The following is an 18,860-nucleotide window of genomic DNA, read 5'->3' on the forward strand; positions in this document are numbered from 1 at the left end:
TGCCATGGGTTCTTTGCTGTATTTCCACCTGTTTTCTCCTGCTGCCTATGGCTCAACACACAATACAGGCTAACAGGCTACAGGATGGCAGCGAAGTGCTGAAGGATCATCTGTAGTCAGGCCCATTACACCCTCTGAAGGTTTATCTTGCTGTTTCACATTCACCCTCAGACAGCTGGGCATACTGCATTTCTCACTTTTCTGTATATGAAAACTGATGGAAGATAAGAATGAACCACAAAAACAACAGCGATAACACTTGCCTACAACACTTCCACTCACATGCGTATCTGGGGAGAGGAACAATAAAACAACTTTCCATTACTAGAACAGCATTCACCTTTTAATTGGAATGAGGTTTACAGTGCAATCGCTTTAAAGAAAGCTCAGCTGCAGAGTGTGTGAGCCTCTCCAGCTTGGCAGAGCAGGTACATTAGAAAACTAATCAAGCCCAGGTATCCAGCCAGGTCTAGGAAATGTCAGGGTGGCCATTAGGATTCCACATGTCTTAATCTGACAATTTCCCCAATTCAACACAAGGTGCAAAGCCTCCGAAAAATTTTTTAAAGGTCAAAATGTAGAACAGTTCATCATTAAATATCCCTACAAAACACCCTCATGCAGAAACAAACGATACAAAGTTCCTGGGTTTAATTCTGTTGACAACAGATTGTACATATTTTAAAAACGTAACACTTAGCAGCTGTGCTGCCAGTCTGCAGAGTTTGCATATATAGCTGTGGTATTACCATACTCTATTATTCATAACAGGCAACAGACTTCATTCTTGGTCTTGTGAAAAATAATTGCAGTTTGAATCCAAAGTCTGACTGCAAAAAAAACCCCAACATAATGGCTAGAGCTTCCAGAATTCAAGAACTCATGTAATGGCTTGCACCTTTATTTAAATCAATTCATTAAATGTTCCCCTAATCTGTTTTTGATAAAGGTTTCCAAGCAGTACATGTTTCATATGAAGCCAAGGAAAGGAAAAGCTTAGGTGGGCAAATAGCTTTTTCTTATCCAAAACAAAGTAGCAATGAATTAACAATAATCTTTTAACATGAAGCATGAGACACTCCCATGTCAGACAGTCTTGGGACTCCACTCAGCAGACACAACTCCACAGGCTGATGCACAGTTATGCATAGGAAGAGCAAATACTAGGAGGAGAAGGAAAAAAACCTTACACATCTTCCTTCCCACTACCATTGACATTAAAAGCATTCTACCCAAACACACATTTCTAATACACCTTCCCTTTCATACACACAAATAGGCATTAAGACCAATTTTGATCACACGGTCTTACAAGACCTACAGCATCCTTTGCAATTGTCCCCCAAAGCATTTTTTGCTGCCAGAAGCAGTTTCAATGCACCTTGCAAGGGCTGCCGGTCAGTCTTGCTCTAGACAGCAGGCAGCATCGCTCTCCTGGAGCGCTCTGACAGGCAGACTGTCACACAGTCTGGCACAACCACATCAACTTCATTAGAAATATTTGACAGCCACTGCAGAACAACAGAGACATTTGGTGCTGTGTCAGAGACAGGCTTTTGTGCATCATGGCAGAAACCATTGTACACGCACCAAAACTCCCTGTCTTGGTGCAGCGGCTGCCTCACCAGCAAAACTCCTGAAACCATGAAAGTTCAGACACAGAACTCTGTATACACATACAGCTGGTAAAGTCTCAGGTCAGACAACTACCTACAGATGCATGACATATACAGAGAGAAAAAAACCCCAACAACCTAAACCCAGAACTGCCTGGCACAATTTGCAGAGCTGAATTAACTGTATGGCTTCAGAAGATGAACCACGCATCGTAACAGGCAGCTGAAAGACCTTTAGTCAGTGCACAGATGTGGAGAAAAATACAGCAAACCTATGAGGGTTCACGAGGAAACTACATATAGAGGAAGTTTTAAAGTCTCATTTTGTTAATGGCATAGTCTCCTCTGTATTGTCCCCATCAGCTCCTTTTGATGAGAGCTAGAAAGTCAGAGAAGTCAGGGCACTAAGGAGGACTAAGGGCCTGGAGAACACTTTCACACAGTTACAAAGTCAGATGGAAGACAGTGATTGTCACCTGAGAGGAGGATGAAAAAGGACGGCATAAAAATATCAGAGTATCAAGTGTCCTAGAGAAGACAGACTAGGAGTCTGCACCTCCCTGGTTCATAAATGAAGACAAAGAAACATTCCATCTAAGAAATAACACTGGCAATTCAAAACCTGTATGAGGGAACACTTTTTGTTTGTATACGAGATTCCAGAAATTCGTCTGGAAATTCAATTCAGTGCTCAACAATCCTTCATGTCAACAAGCATTGCTTAGTGCCTGACCTGAACTTCCCAGCTGCAGTTTAAGCACAGTATTTCTTCCCCTAGCACTGGACAGGGAGGACTGACTGAGTTAGCCCTTCCATTCTGGCAACAGGATGCTTAAGATGAGTTGTTTCATTGGAGGCCTGATCAATGTGAGCAGAGCACAAAGACTATCTAATGTGTCTTCAAGATGGTACTCCTCATTTCTGCGTATCACTGTGATGTCTCTCCGTCTCCCAACAGCACAGCATTGTTGACTCCAGTATGGTTTCTGATCCATTAGCACTGCAAGACCTGTTCTGCACACCAGCTGTCTAGGCAGTTGTGCCTCATTCTGTATTTATGTAGCTGATTACTCCTATTTTCAAACATCTATCCACATTTCTCCTTATTGACATGTATCCTTTCAGACAGTTTCTCCAATTTGTAAAGATCATTTTGAATTCTAATGGTGTCCTCCAACATGCTTGCAGCTCTTCCCAGCTTGTTGTTTGCCTGCAAATTTAATAAGCATGTTCTCTATTCTATCACAGAGATCATTACTGCAAATGCTGAATGCTACCAAACTGCCAAATGCCCACCCTATGAGCAGATGTTTCACAAGAAAAAGTCTCATGAGGGAGCACTGAAAGCTGTACTAGAGATAAATGACATCTACTGCTTCTCCATTCACAAAGCCTGTTATCCTGTCATTAAAGGAAATTAGATTGATCTGACCTTGACAAATCTATGTTGGGCATTATTCCTTTGCCTATGTGGATATAACACTATTTAGAGTTGTTAGAATTAATAAGGCTTTACAGAAGCAATAATAAAAGTCTAACTTCTTACAACAATTTCTAATTTTACATAGGAAATGGGAACTAATTTGGGTGGGATGAGAAAAGGCAAGAGTATGGGATCGTTCTTTTTGCACCTCCGTAAAACATGTGGCATTTGTTGGCCATCATCGGAGGCTTATGTTGGGGCAGTTCTGGGATAAATAGACCTTGAGTTTGATGCAGTCCAGCAATGATTACAACACAAAAGAGTTTATAGAATCTTCTATAATCTGACATAAACCTGGAAAACACCATGTGGTATACTGCATATTGCTCTTTATCTGTTAAATGGAGTTCCTTAAATTCCTCAAAATTACACAGGGAACTGTTCTCACACTACAGATTAAAGACAATGCCAGAAATTTTAGCTAAATTTGTCTCAGGAAAAAAAAAAAAAAAGCAGCTTTATCTGCAACAGAAGGCTGTGTGTCTAATTGAAAAGACATTAAGCAGTACATAGATGCCAACTAAAGAATACAGGGATTCTGTCTTAATGTGTATAAAAACCCAAAAATCATACTCTGTTCCTAGAATAAAGGCACACAGCTCTGCAGCAATAGGAAGAAAAGCATATCTTAGGATTTTAGAAAAAAAAAAAAACCCAAACAAACCAACCTAGGCAGTCAAATATATTAAATGTTTCATGCATTTACTACGGTAGAATCAAGGTTCAACAAGCGGCATCGAGACAAGTCCAAACCCTTGTGGCCTACAGTACAACCACAGAGCAACTTCAACAAAGAATACTCTCTATTTGCACAACTGCCTCAAGAAACAGACAAATGAACACAAACTCCACAGTGTTGATGTGAATTAATTCTCTCTGCCCACGTTACAGGCTGTGTGCTGTAGCATCTGGAGGAGTGCCTCTGCTGTACACCTCTGGGTCTTCAAAAGGCTAAGATGAGAGCAGCTCTGGCTACGTTCACAGAATGGATATACAGGCAATTTAGTTACAAGCTCAGACAACATCCTTTACTCACATGCACTTAATGATGTAGCAAGGAATCCCCTTTATACTATTCAGAAGCTTATTTTTCTATGGGTCGCTCCCTTCTGCAAATCAAGTTCCATTTTCTCTTGACTGCTGAAGCGCATCTGGAGTAATGTCAAATGTTTTCACAGGCATTTTAGACTTGAGACTTATGAGTAACACTACAGGTTGTTTCACAGGTACAACAATAATATTCCACTCTATTTTTAAGAGCATCCAAAGACAATTTTTGCATAAAGATCCAAAAAGCAGATGTCCAACTCATAAAATACAGCCCCCGACTTGAACTTTGGCTGAAGACCAAGCAAGAGACGTTTCAGCCATGAAACAAAACTCATAAAAAGCTGAAAACAAAGGTTATAACTGAAGAACTTTGTGTAACCCCTGATAAATTGTATGTAATGGAGCATAAAAGAGTGTATTGGAAGTCTATATACAGCATGTATAAATGACAAGTCAACAGCCAGGACCATTACCTGTTACACCAAACAGGAGCAAAGGAGCCTTTCCAGCTGCTGGACTGCCTTCATCATCTTCCCCGGAGCTATACTAAACTCTTTGTTGTCAGCATGCCAAGAATGAGAGCACCATGGCAGGACACGGCATCCCAGTCCTCTCTCTATTTTCTTCTTCAAGTTTTACTGATTCCCCCTGCTAGCATACCCCCCTCCCTATTTTTTAAATGCCCTATACATCAAATGTGGTGAATACACGAGATAAGTTCCCTTCTCTAAGGGTTTTCTTCCATCCTGAAACTACTGAAAGCTTCTGTTTGATGCTAAATAGGATTAAGATACATAGTCAACTTCATCATAACAGTATTTTAACTTTCAGCCTTTCACAAGATTTTCACTACTCATCATTCAGTTCTTCCAGTGAATCTTCTGTCTTCTAAATTAAACACAGTGCCAGTACAATACACTTATAAGCCTTCTCACTTCCAAGCTGTTATCTTTTTTTCAAAGATGGAAATCCTTTCTGGAACTAATGCACGGCAACTCTCACATTTATGTCAAAAGACAGAACTTCAGTTTCAGGTTTGAAAACCAAGTTAGTGCCACTTCTGCCTTACATATGGCCCCACACCGAAAGCAGAAAGAAAGAGAGCTTGGTGACACGCTCACATCTCCTACCCGCACAAGCCGCCAGCTGGGTTTGACAAGCGGGTGAAAACAAAGAGTACTGCCTGCCTGCCACAGATGTGCTAATGACAAGACTCAAAACACTTATTACAAATGGAGATTTTTTTCAGGGGCAAAAGAACTATCAGAGTGAAGCTGCTGAACATTTCCTGGCCTCTTTAAGCCCCTTTCTCAAAACAACCTTTAACAGAGGTAGCACAACAACAGTTGTACTAACAGGTGAAGTGAGTTTGGCTAAAAATAAATCCAAAGAAAATAGGTAGGTGTTCTGCACTCCGATACCCAAGTAGAGATGCTCAAGAGTCACCATCTTCTCCACGCATGGCAATTAACATGCAATGGCTTTTATCACTCACCTTTGAGGTGAGCCAACAAATTCATTAGATGTAGGCAGAGTTTATAATAAAAAAACCTAAAAAAATACACAAGAAAAGCTGGCAAAGCAAGCAAGAGGAACTGCCTGAGTGCAACCTTCCTTTTAAATTTGCAGTATGTATTAACTAATGCAAACAGCAGACCGATTATGGTCCTTTCTATGAGACCATGGCTACTTCCAGAGAACCCAGTTATTGGCTCAAGTAGAATAACCACACACACCAGAGCCAAACCAAGCCCAAACCTCTGATATGCTGATTTTATCCAGAGCACCAAGTCAGAATGGTCCCCCTTGGTGCCACGAACCTTTGCTGGAAAATGGTGGCATTTCCATCTGCTTTAAGTTTTGACAGTTTCTATCTACATGTGTCAAACCAATTTTACAAAATGCATTCCTGGAAGTGGTATTGTTAATTACTGATGGGGGGTGGGGGTGGGGAAGGAAGTAATGAATAATACATGCAATGAAGGGCCACCTGAAAAGCACAGCAGGACTGCAAGTTCATTCCAGCCTGTACTACGTGAAGTGCAATATATTCTGTAATTATTTCTTTTTAATACCATGTGAGTGCCTCTTGTTGTGAAGGCTTAATGTTATGATGCATCAGAGAAAGGCCAAACGTAACTGACATTCAAAGCAAGGTCTAGCATTGCAGGCTACAATTCATATACATATGTAACGCCATCATCCACTGTAAAATGTGCTTTGGTTTAACTCAGCAGTCATATATCAATAGTATGCAAGGCAAAAGCCATTTCTATGACTTAAAACTTTCAGTAAGCACCCTATGGTGTTTTCACGTGACAAAATAAATGAGATTTTTCTTTGGCATAGACAAAGCACTGATTCTCACAAGAGACTAAATACAGCATTCAATTAAAAGTACACTTTTCAGCTACTGATACACAGACATCTTACCAGAGGAAAAGCATCCATGAACAGATGCTTTTTTTAAACCAAACATGTTCACCATCAAAAAAGATTAACATTTTGAGCAAACAAATTTCATACTCTTGGTTGTTCACAAACATGAGCTTGATCATCTTATATTACAGGATCATTCTGAAGCGCCAATATAACGAACAGATAATCAAAGAAGCAAAAAAAGCATCCCTATTACCACTTCATTGCTTTTTACAACTGCTCAGCTAAAACACTGAAAGCTCCAGCAGATCTCATACTATTCCCCCATCTGACATTAGTACTCCGAGTAGCAAGCAGCAGCATGACAGACCACATTATCTGATCAGCTTCCTAGCTCTCCTTTCCACCTGCAAAGAATCCTACTTTCCTTACCATCGCTACTACAGAATATTTTAAGCACCTCCTTAATATACACACAGCATCCACTGCAAACAGTCACAGCGGATTAACATCCGTGAATAAATGCAACTACCTTGCAAGTAGGTTCGGAAAGTAAAGGGCAAACTTTACCAAATCGGTAGTCAACTAATAACAGCAAGGGAAGATTACCTGTACAGAATTACTCAGATGACTGGATGACCTGAGACCCAGCAAAATGTGTTTTAATGTACTTAGGGGCATATATTCATGAGCGAACCCCCAAGATATAGCAATGAAACAGGAGTTTGTATCCTGAGAATCAAGCGGCCCAGAGAGGGATGCAAAGGTCATTGTGGGGGATCATGTTCCCTGCTCAGTGCTATGGGTAAAAGGGCTAAAGTGCAAGATGTGGCAAGTATTGTGGCAAGGTGCAGCCACTTCTCTTCTTGGTCCCGGTCCCTTGACTTCAAAAAACATATTGAAAAGTCTGGAAGATCAGCGAAGAACGATAAAAATTATCTCTGATCATAAAAATCAAGACCAACACATTTTTCTACAACAAAAACCGACAAACTTTCAGCTTGTCTAACTCCTACACACTAACTTGCCTCTCAGGGAGATTGCACTAAATAGCAGGAGTCTCCAGACTAGCTGACACAGTGTCTGAACCCAAAAAATGCATAACCAAAGCCTGAAATAAATACAGATTTATAAAAAGAATGATTACTTGCCATTTTTACAGATCACATAGGAGACGGGTAAATTCTTTACCATTTAGTCTTCAAATCTTGATTTGATAGCCTCCTAAAAGCTACATGCTAGCTCATCCACAGCTGTTAAAAGCAGATGCAGAAATTACTAGCTGAAATTATACAGCCTGTGCTATGCAGGTCAGAGTAGAAGACTACACTGATCTGATTTCTGGCCTTAAAATCTATGAATTTACACTGAAGATAAAATTTTAAGCAGGTAGTTTTACTGTTTTTCTATATCACCAAGCCAATAAGCACACTCTCCCTCAAAGAACGTATATTAAATATATCACCCCCTCAACATTTGCCACCGGGCCAGATAAATGGACACTTAAACATAGGAACTCCCTTGTGAAGGCAAGGGAGTAACTGTGGCTAACAGCGAGTCTGAACGATGTGAAGGGCAAATGAGGCTGCTCAGCCCTGCAGAGCTGCAGTAAGCGGGTTAAACAAGCAGCCATGGTGTAGAGGCGAAAGTCAGAGGCGAAAGTCACCTTGGTCTTCATGGAAACCCCTGCCCCCAGGATGTCCCTGAAGACTGACAACACGCTCAGCGTTGCCTGACAGCAAAACTCAGAGTGAGCCTGTCTGAAGTTACCACTCCATCTCCCCCGGCCACCACTCACTGAAGGCTCGAAGACGACACCGGGAAGGGATCACTATGGATTTCTGCTGTTCTTACACCTTGCATATGTCTCTCTAGTGACCATTGCTAGGTAAGGCATTGGGGGCCAGGCGGACTTTTGACCTAGCAGCTGATGTTGATTGATGAATGATGTCGGCTTTAACAAAAAATAAACCACACAAATGACAATGCTGTGACCTGACGTAGGTAGCTACCCAGATTCACATGACTCTTGAAACTGCTGGAACTAAAAGGGGCTTGGCCATAAACACCAAAAAAGATTTGTTGTCTACTCTATACGTGGCATTTTCTCTCACAGCATCCCTCCTACCCTGATGTCTGCAACGTTCAGTTACAAGCAGGCAGCATTTAGACATTTTATGGAAAAGTAAGGAATCCACTTATACCTAAATATGTATATGATGAGTAAGGACACCAAAAATAAAGCTGCACAATAACTATGGTTAATATTTCAATCTGTCCTTTAATGATGCAACCCCAATGCTTCAGGTACAGGGGTTCCCTAAACAATATTTTCCATTAACTGATGGAATTTGTCAAGCTGGTCAAGGCAGAATTGCAGAAAATTAGTATTTACTCGTGCTGCAATAGCTGGATCTGATTGTACCAACACATAATCACTACAAACAGTGTTTAGGGACAGGCATGCAAACATGAAACCAGGAAGCAGAAACAGATGCAAGGCAGCAGCAGAGAAGACTCAGGTCCAGCTTCTGGGATGGGACCCTGCTGCACAGCTCTGCATAAATGGCTGTTTTCCAGACTTGCACAACAGCAAGTCTGTCCCGCAGGGTGGCCCAGAGCAGCTGTATTTGGAGCTGAGCTGTTGCTGAGGCATCATGCAGGTTATGAAGTGAAGAAGAGAGAGCTGAATCAGGGAGTCAAAACCTGCCACGCTACTCCTGGCTCCCAGGAACACAAAACAGTAAGACCGGACAGAAGAGCTGGGGCACATAGGGAACCAACCACTGTACAAATGCTCCAGTGCTCTTTGGTCCAAAACCTCTGGATGGCACCTCAGGCGCGATGCAAAATCCCTGGCAAAACAGAGCTGTGTGTCCAGAAAGGCCATCAGTAACCTTCCTTTTCCCAACGTTTCCAAGTATCAACATCTCACCTTCCTATTTTCTTTTTTAATGTGTCTCCTCAATCCAGTTAGCATCCAAGAAACATCACTGATTGGGAAAAAAAAAAGTTTAGAATGTGCAATTTGCAAACCTTTCAGATATAAAGCAACTATCTCTTACAAGGGGGAGGGCAGCCCTGAGACACTTCAGACTTTGGGTCCTTGCTCACCTGAGGTGGTGAGAGCCAGAGACCTGCCTCCACCAGTCCCAGCTCACTGCTGCAAGCTTCCCCACCTGCTGCAACAAAAGCCAAGTTTGCTCTATCTTCAGAAATCAAAAGGTGCAAATTGTTTGTTTACCACTTATCACTTCACAGGTAGTTGGCCTAATACTGCCTTAGTTCCTTCCTTCTACAAGGTCACTTTTGAAGTAGTTTGCTTCCTTAAACCCTTTGAAATTCTGCGCAAGACAAACCAAGATGTATTTTGGTTAGGAAAGACTTTGGATGGGTCACCTGCTCTCTTCCTTTGGCTAATGGAAGCTGTGTCCAGGACATCAAAAACAAAGCCTAATTTTTAAAAAAACAAGCCAACAACAAAACATGTTGCTGATGATTTCTGATGACAGTATTGGGGTTTTTTTTCCTGTTTTCTCTGCATTTTGCTTTGAGAGGGGATTTTTGTTTTTTCTTTTATTAGAGTAAATGACATATTTCCAAAAGCTGGAAAAGAGCATCTTTTAGTTGACAATTGAACTGAACATTAAATGAAATCTGCAAAGCCATTTTTCCCATGCACAATCAAAAGCTGACAGACAGGGAAGCACAGAGCGCATTTAAAAAAAACCTACAAGCAAGCTGAGGGAGAAAGTGTAAAAACAGCCATCCTGAATCAGCTCTGAGCTGCTCTAATGGAATTAGGGTCACCCTGACAGAAACACAGTAGATCACAGAGAAAATTTAATAATTTCTTACCGCAGTCTGTAAAAGCCGGGGAGGATTTGAAAGTGCTTTCTGCCAAATTAGCAATTCTGTATCCACTGTTCACATGCATGTGCCCCTTCCCACTCACCTTCTCCTCCCAGCACCTCACCAGAGCCCCCAGGAAACCACTGCTCCCATCCTGCTGGCAGGAGAGCACCCAGTGAGCCTTTCTTTTTCTGACATACTGCCACACATTTAACCTTTGGATGCCCCTTCAATTCCTCAGCACTGACATTATCCACAGCTCCTGTGAACTCAATTCCGGAGAAGCATCGCGGCACACGCCCGGCGCTAATTCCGCTAGGCGATACATATTCAATCTGGTTTATCTCAGGCATTAACATCTAGCTATCTGCCAGCTGTCTAATTGTCAGGAAGCTACAGCAGTGATGCTGAATGTGTTGCGACAACAGCAGCTCCAAAGCACAGGCAGGGAAGGTAGGGAAGCCCCGCTTGTAGGTGCTCCCCAAGCACCCAGTCACAAGCCACGGGGCAGCCGGCTGCCAGGGATGCAGTACAGTCCATCCCTTGCCTTCCTTCCCTGCCCTCGATCCATACTGTTCCTATAAAAAGCAATTCTGGGGACTGACTCCAGGAATTCCAGGGATAACCCCGCTCCCATTATCACATTGCTTTTATTTGGGAAAATGCAGGAATGCTTTGCAGGTACAGAGCCTACCCATCCCTCCACTGCATTAAAGCAGCACTGCAACGGGCAGGAAGAATCACGGTGAGATCTCTGGAACAGCTGTATTACATCAGAATCCATGTAAATAAATGGTCTTTGACTAGAGCCAACAGGATGCTTAGGGGACCAAAAAACCAAAGAGGGTACGTACGGGATGCTCTTTTCACAGCATCCCTCTCTAGCTTTTACAGGAAGCTTCAGTGTGCATGTATTATCATAGCTTTGCCTTGCCCCTCACTGCTGTCCTGAACCAGGACTCCCCAATGTCATATTCACCACTGTATCTTGCCCGTCTGCATCACTGATGGCAGGACATGAAATATGCAGGGTTTGGGGCTGATTTTTTCCCCCCCTGCGGAGGCGCAGAGCAGGCCCCTTCACACAGCTCCCTGCCACTGACAGTCAGTGGCAAGGTTCAGTGGGTAAGATAACAGAAGAGCTGTAAGTTGCTAAAATACACAGAGCAACACTTTCCAGCCTATGAAACCCTCAGCTAAGCCATGGTGGCTGTGGCAGTTAAAAGGTCGTTGTCCTCCAGATCTGCCTTCCAGATTAGGAAAAAGTAATTCAGAGTCAGGCTGTGCCAGAGATAAAGGCATACATAGAGACAGGCTTGCTTCTCAACACAGAAGCATTCCACATCTGAGACACCAGTATTTGGGTATAGGCCTGTGAAACAAAGCCAATTTTGTTAAATTTAAGCATGTGGAAGTATTCCACAGAATTATCAAACCATGTCTATTGCAAGTTATCCTCCAGTGAAGAACTGTCCTAGGACATCTCAAGCTCCACCAGTTTCTACATACCTGATAAAGCGATGCCTCTCTCCTTTGCAGAGGCTAGGATAATTAACCTTGGGGAATTTTTATACACCTCAGTACATTAAACATACACTTCTCTGTGCCAGACTCCGAACTGGGCTACAATGTGTAGACATGAAGTGATCTGAATAAGCAGATTTCAGCAGCACCAGCAGCCAGGGAAGAAAGCTGAGGAAGGAGACAGCTGCTGCCCCCAGTTTAACTGGGCAGCTCAGACTGTGTACAGACCACATGCTAATCTGCTGCCTGTGCAAGTCACCCCTAGTGATGACAAAAACAATGCATTTGTTTCTTTCTTCACATCCCCCTTTCACTCTTCTCTCCAGCTTCTCTAAATTTACCCCTTCCTGTTCAATCAAGGACATTTAGGACCCCCCAGCCTGTTTTCTCCATTCAGCCAGGCTCCTACCAACATGAATCAATATCTCTTTCAACTTTCACAAAATTACATCTTAATTATAAGCCTGGTGACTAAAGCTGGAGTGAGAAGCAGATGGCTGGTGGCAGCTCAGGAGGTGCATCACGGTCACCTCTCTGCTCCGACTGAAGCATCCCAGGAGTCCTGGGCTCTTTCTAAGGCATGTATTCACAACTGCCAGTGTCTGCAACAAATGTACAAATGTTTTGACACTGAAAAACTGGTTACTGGTTTAAAAAAAACCAAGGGGAAGGGGACTGCACAAATACTTGGGGATAGCCTAGCGAATACATGAGTTATGAAGACCAAAGCTACGCAAAGAACCCACAAGATGTCCTGCACTCTGCTTAACTTACTCAATGGGAAATTCTACTTTAAGGTATTTTCAGTAGCCCACCATCAGCCAAAATTCTCTCCTGTTGCCTGTCCACAACAGCGTTTTGTGCACAGCTTTCTTCTTGGCTTGGATGGGACTAATCAGTCAGTCACAGCAGCACTGTAAGACTATCAGGACAACAGGCATGGACACAACTTAAAGTACAACCACAAGGAAACATTCAACTCTAATTCTGCTGAAATACAGGTGTAGGAGAACTATACCAGAAGGTAAAAAATGACATCCTCTCCCCAACAGCTCTCAATCACCTACTGACTCAGGAGGAGATGCCTCAGTACTACAGCAATTACGAGAGCTGGTAAAAGAACAAGGAAAATTAAGTAACAGGGATTACTGTGACCCCATTACTTCTCTCTTCCTCCGCCCCCAATTTTCTTTACTCATCAGTAGATGTTAAAAATCAAATTGTCAGGTTTGGATGTTGCAGCTACTACAGAAACTCTTCCTGTGTTTGAATAGATTTTGTCAGTCTTTTTAGTTCTACTTGTGCCCCTTCACATACATACTGTAGAGACTGGGGAGTTGGGTGTGTTATCCCCTCATCCTCGGTGTTTCCTGTACAAACCAAGAAGGTTTAATATTTGTGGAAAGATATTTTTCAAGGTATTCCAGCTTTCCAAAACTGAACGTTACTTACTGTCTGCTCCTGCTAAAGGCAGCATCAAGCAGCAGAGGATGGCTGCTGGCACAGTGAGTACTGGGACACAGAAGTTAGGCACCATATTCCAAAGTAGAGCAAGTTCTCTTCAGTCAGAGGCAAGTGGTCAGTACATCCAGTGTAACAGACACAGACTTACTCCTGCAAACCAAGAGAGGAAGAAAAGGAAAATGATTAAATATGACATACAGATTAACTTCACAGTACTAAACTACACTGTAAAGAAATAGTTAGTTACTTTTAAAGTGAAATTAACTATTTTTCCTGCTTGAGCAGTAAAGCTCCATATTGATGTCCCCTAATCCAATAATCTGATTTCAAGAGTCATGAGGCACAAATGCATGCCTATCTTCAAGTTTATGTTCATGTCTAGTCTCTGTTATGGCCTATCAATACATCCTTTAGTTGTTCTTATTAATAACAAATAGTTCTGAAGTTGCACGTTACAAGAAACAGTCTTAAACTCATGTAGCTCTTCCTCATCCAGCTCTCAAGAGAGACGTGTTTGATTGCGTATGTAGGGTGGTTTGCAATCAACTACACGTTAAGCGTAGCTCTGCCCATCCAGCTGAGCTGGTGTACACCAGGCAAGTCTCGACGGGTCCACGCAGATGAAACAGAAGCTGAACTGCATCAGCTGTCAGTTCACTGGGCTACCAGTCACAGCAGAAGGTTAGTAAGAATTTTCTATAAAGAGACGCTTTACCCAAAGCAAACACCTAAGCTTCAACTTCCCAAAAAAGGAGAGGTCTTAAAGAAGACCGTCTAAAAGAACTGAGGATTGGATATTCCTTCTCCAAAACAAAGCTAATTATCTTGGAAATTGGCTTAACTTAGGCATCTGCTTGGATATAGAAATACAGAAAATTCCTTGAAACCAAACCCAAAAAGGCAGCCATTTAAAAAGAATGCAATTTCTGCTTATCTGTCTCCTTTCTCTTTTCATGAGAATATACTCATTTTACTTTCTCCTGATGGTCCAAGGTCTGCCTGTTAAGACAGATTTTGAAGGAGTGAGCAAGCCCCAATCCCTCAAAGTGACAACTTTCAGCAGGGACAGGAGCTCACTCTTTCAGTGCTGGGCATCTCAGCGCAAGCTCAGCAGTCATCAAAATCTGTTAAAAAGGTTCTCCTTCACTAAGCTGCAAGAGTTACCAGAAGTTGCCAACACAGCATCACTACTGAAAAAATCTCATGCTGGCAGATGCCAGCCCAAGTGGACACTACGAGTACCCTTGAAGCCAAGTATCTGCAAGCGCACAGGCTGTATGTGGCACAAGCCACCACTCTCATCTGTGCTGGCAGACATTTCAAAAACACGTTCAAGACTGCTCTTGAAAAAAAAGGTATTTTTTGCATTTTGCTGGGGTTTTGGAAGAGGAAGTATCCTTTTTTATTATTATTTATTGAGAACTGCTGAGCTTTTGACGGAAGTATCACCTTATGAACACATTTACTTCTGACAAAAACACAGTGCTCAAAGAATGCCAGCAAGGACAGTACCGAGGGAAACCCGCAAGAAATCTCAAGAGAATCTACCTGGGCAAATATTTACATCACATCGTACTAACAAACAGCAGATCATAGTTCTTCTCCATTCTGTTACTGTATTTGCACAGTAAATCTTTTCACATGTTACAATATCACACAACACAGAGAAATCTTTATTTATGCAGCATCTACAGCCAAGACATCTGAAAATAGTTTACAAAATAACTTGGTTCTACCCTAGATGCAGAGAGAATACTGATAGTCTCATCCTGCTTTTATTATCTCAGTAAGAAAGCATAAATCCAAGTAAGCTCAGCAGTAAGATTCTGAATAGTGCAGAAGAGGCTCCTCATACCAGCCACACACTCAGTTCTCTTTGTTACTCTCCAACCTCCACATCCTCATTCATCTCTTGCCAAAGAATTACTAAAAGCACCATTAACGTGTCTTACACCGCAGAGACAGAGACAGATAGCTGTATCTTTACAGCTGCATAAGCACTATTCCAACGGGGAAACTCCATTCAGTCCCCACGCAGTTTGTCCGGTGTTAGCCAGCTCTCCAGATACAGCCCACACGGGAATGGGAAGAAGCGCCTGGATTAAGAGTGAAGATTATGTTTCTAAATTCTGTGTGTACGGTGCTAATTTGTGCAGCCTGGAGAAGCAAAGCCAATGAAGCACACTTTAGGCAGCATTACATCTGGCTCAACAGCAGTCAGAATCTGAAGGGGCTGCTCTTCTGGGGGGGGGGGGGGGGGGGGGGCATGGGCAGGGAAAGCACCCAGGGCTGAAATTACTGTGTCAAAACTAATGATGTGTGTCAAATGCTCTTAGATTAGGACAGCGTGTGAGTTTTACAGGTGGTGCTGAAAACATCTTAGGTATATACCAGACCAAGTTGGGGATGAACAAGCTTCCAGAGTGCTTTTCCTCTTTCGTTCACTTCCGTTAACAACAAAAGTGCCTGATTTAATGGTGTATTTTAGAACCATAGAATTGTTTAGGTTGGAAAAGACCTTTTAAGATCATACAGTCCAACCATCAACCTGGCACTGCCAAGTCCACCACTAAACCATGTCCCTAAGCACCATATCTACATGGTTTTGGTTGATAAAGACATTAAACAGGACCAGCCCCATCCCTGAGCCCTGGGGAACACCACTTGGGACCAGCCACCAGCTGGATGTGACTCCATTCACCACCACCTCTGGGCTCGGCTGTGCAGCCGGTTTTTTATCCATCAAAGAGTACACCCATCCGAGCCACGAGCAGCCAGCTTCTCCAGGAGAATGCTGTAGGAAACGGTGTCAAAGACTACTAAAGTCTAGGCAGACAACATCCTCAGCCTTTCCTTCATCCACTAAGCGGGTCACCTAGCCATAGGAGGAGATCCGGTTAGTCAAGCAGGACCTGGGCCTGATCCCCAGGTTGTCCTGCACGTGCTGCATGATGGCAATCGAGATGATCTCCTCTGTAATCTTCCTTGGCACCGAGGTCAGGCTGACAAGCCTGTAGATCCCCAGATCCTCGAGTGCAGAGCGCCCAGAAGTCATGCGAATGGCACCTCTGCAGACCTCATTTGGGAGTAACTCTCAGCAACACAAAAACCTCAGCTGAAGAATAGGCCTGTCTCTTGATTTCTCTCTTACTGCAGCAAATATGATCAAGCTTCTCTCCAGTTTCAAGCTTGACAGATTTATAACTTTCCTCTCAAGCCCATGAGATGCATACAACGTGCATCATGCAAAACTGATGAATTGTCAGTTACCCTACCAGATGCTTTATAGACTTGATCTTTTTGCAACTGTTTAGTGCTCTATAATAATTTACCATCTGGTAGAAAAGCCAGATTTTCTTACACAAGACTGCTGTCTGTCCCTCGAAAGTTAATAGAGCACCTTTGGCCCTTAACAAGATCAAACTTTGCCACTTCTCTTTCCATGGTTGCTCTGCCTATAGAAAAATTGACTGCATTCAATATTTAAAGCCCTTTAAATTGGAACGGTTTAAAATTTTATACATCTCAGTAGCTGCCATTCTCCTTTGAAAATGAAAATATGAGAAAGCCTCTCCCAGTGGTTCAGCTCTCCCATGTTTAGAAGCGAAGTGCTCTCCCCCAACAAGACAACCCAATATTCAAAGCAAGGTGACAGACAGGGTGTTAGCTGAAACCAAGTTAACCCTCAGCAGACCAGTGTTACTCTGACAGCTTTGAACAGCCAATGCAAACCAATGCTAAAGGCTTCTTTTTTCTGGGGCAGAAAGACAGCTAAGACAGAAAGTAGCTATAAGCCAAATAACATTGGTAGATTTTGGGGATAAGCTAAACAGATACAGAGGCAGTACTGCTTTGACTTGTAGATATGGCATTTAGGGACATGGTTTAGTGGTGGAATTAGCAGTGCTAGGTTAATGGCTGGACTCAGTCTTAAAGGTCTTTACTAACCTAAACGATTCTATGATTTGGTAGAATCAAGTCCAACAGCAACCAACCAACTGATGCTCTTCAGACACTTTGTGTGTCTTGGCCCAACAATCTCATACATCTTCAGGCTGCTCTCTTGCCTCTGGAATTACCTCCTGTGCACCAGATGACCTCAAGTCCCTTCATTTGAAGGCCTCCTTTAACCTCACTGCTTTGGCTAGCATCTCACAACTAACATTGCACTTGGGAGCCCAGACACTGTAGAAGGTGGTTTTTCAAAAACACACGTACATTCTCATTGCTACATCTGCATCTGGTCCTGGCAATATTACAAACTCTAGACCACCCAATCCAAAAGGCGGCTGAGGCTAAGCACTCCAGATGGCTTTGTCAAAACAGCTTTGAGTTTAGCAAGCTAACCTCCTGCCTCTGCTCCAAACTTGATGTTAGAACTACTGAGTGCTAGTTTGGCAGAAAACTAGGAAGTGGGAAAGCGCACACACACACACACACAAAACAATAATAATAGCAAATTTCATTTAAATATAACTGATTTTGCCATGGGGCAGGTGGATGGAAGAGGCAGTCTTTGAGAACATTTTTGAAACTTCCATGGTTTGAGTCTTTCAAACAAGCAAAAAAAGCTGGACTCATTTAAAACAGAGCCAAGAATACCAACAGCTCATATGGTACTAGGAAATTCTGGCAATGAGTATGTCCCACAGGAGACAGCAAAGAGATTAGAAAAAGCAGTCAACTTTAAAGAGCCAAGAGAAATTTCAAACCAGCACTGAATAGCTTATGTCCTCTATGAACTCTTCTGGAAGCTAAACTGAACTGAAACGAGTGTCACATGGGTCACTAGCCATAAATGGCACGGTGAAGAAAAGCATCCCCAATGTAAATCTGCCCATTCCAAACCAGGACAAAAATACTGCACTAAAATTCCCTTTTTAAGTCTAAGCTACTTTGCAACCCGAAGTATCTAACAAGTCAGCACAAAAACATTTCCTCCAGGAGCCCCTGTACATCCACAGAACTGCCAGGTTCAGTTGTGTGTGTGTGTGACTACCAATACTGCATTTGCTGTGAAACACAGTTAAGAGACTCTCTAGAAACTTAATGGGCAGGAAGGTAACTCCAGTGCATAAGCAATGTCCTTATCTGACCTGAAGACATGATAGAATCTTTTCATACAGGAACCTGAAACAATTGTGTTTGCTTTTCAAGGCAGAAACTTCTTAAACGTTCTCAGTATAAGTTCAACAATGCAGGTCAGAAGATACTGACTGGACACCACCCAGACAATAGTAAAGAAGGAGCTAAAACTGCACCAGCTTCTGCCAACTCTACCACAAACACAACACAGTAAAAACTAATTTTCCTTCTGGACATCTACCCACAACTTTGTATTTTACACAAAAAACCCTGAAGGGGAACCAAGTGCTTCAGAGGAACCCAGTCAGCACTATGTGTGACACTATGGGGGTGTCACACAAATGACGGTAATAAAGAACTGACCGAGCAAGAAGGGGGCACATGCCACACAGAGCAACAAGGCAGCT

General features: G+C 42.7%; 1 protein-coding gene across 14 annotated transcripts in view; it reads right to left on the reverse strand.

Annotated features, from left to right (window-relative positions):
- Positions 1 to 18,860, reverse strand: part of PTPRF (protein tyrosine phosphatase receptor type F) — a 392,629-nt gene that overhangs the window by 241,689 nt on the left and 132,080 nt on the right. For all 14 annotated transcript variants that reach the window (XM_037403550.1, XM_037403535.1, XM_037403536.1 and 11 more), the window contains one exon: positions 13,357 to 13,518. In XM_037403550.1, coding sequence (XP_037259447.1) covers positions 13,357 to 13,441 — 85 coding nt within the window. In that variant the 5' untranslated portion in view covers positions 13,442 to 13,518. The remainder of the gene's footprint in view (positions 1 to 13,356; positions 13,519 to 18,860) is intronic.

Source organism: Falco rusticolus, chromosome 11 (assembly GCF_015220075.1).
Source record: "Falco rusticolus isolate bFalRus1 chromosome 11, bFalRus1.pri, whole genome shotgun sequence".
NCBI classification, from domain to species: Eukaryota; Metazoa; Chordata; class Aves; order Falconiformes; family Falconidae; genus Falco; species Falco rusticolus.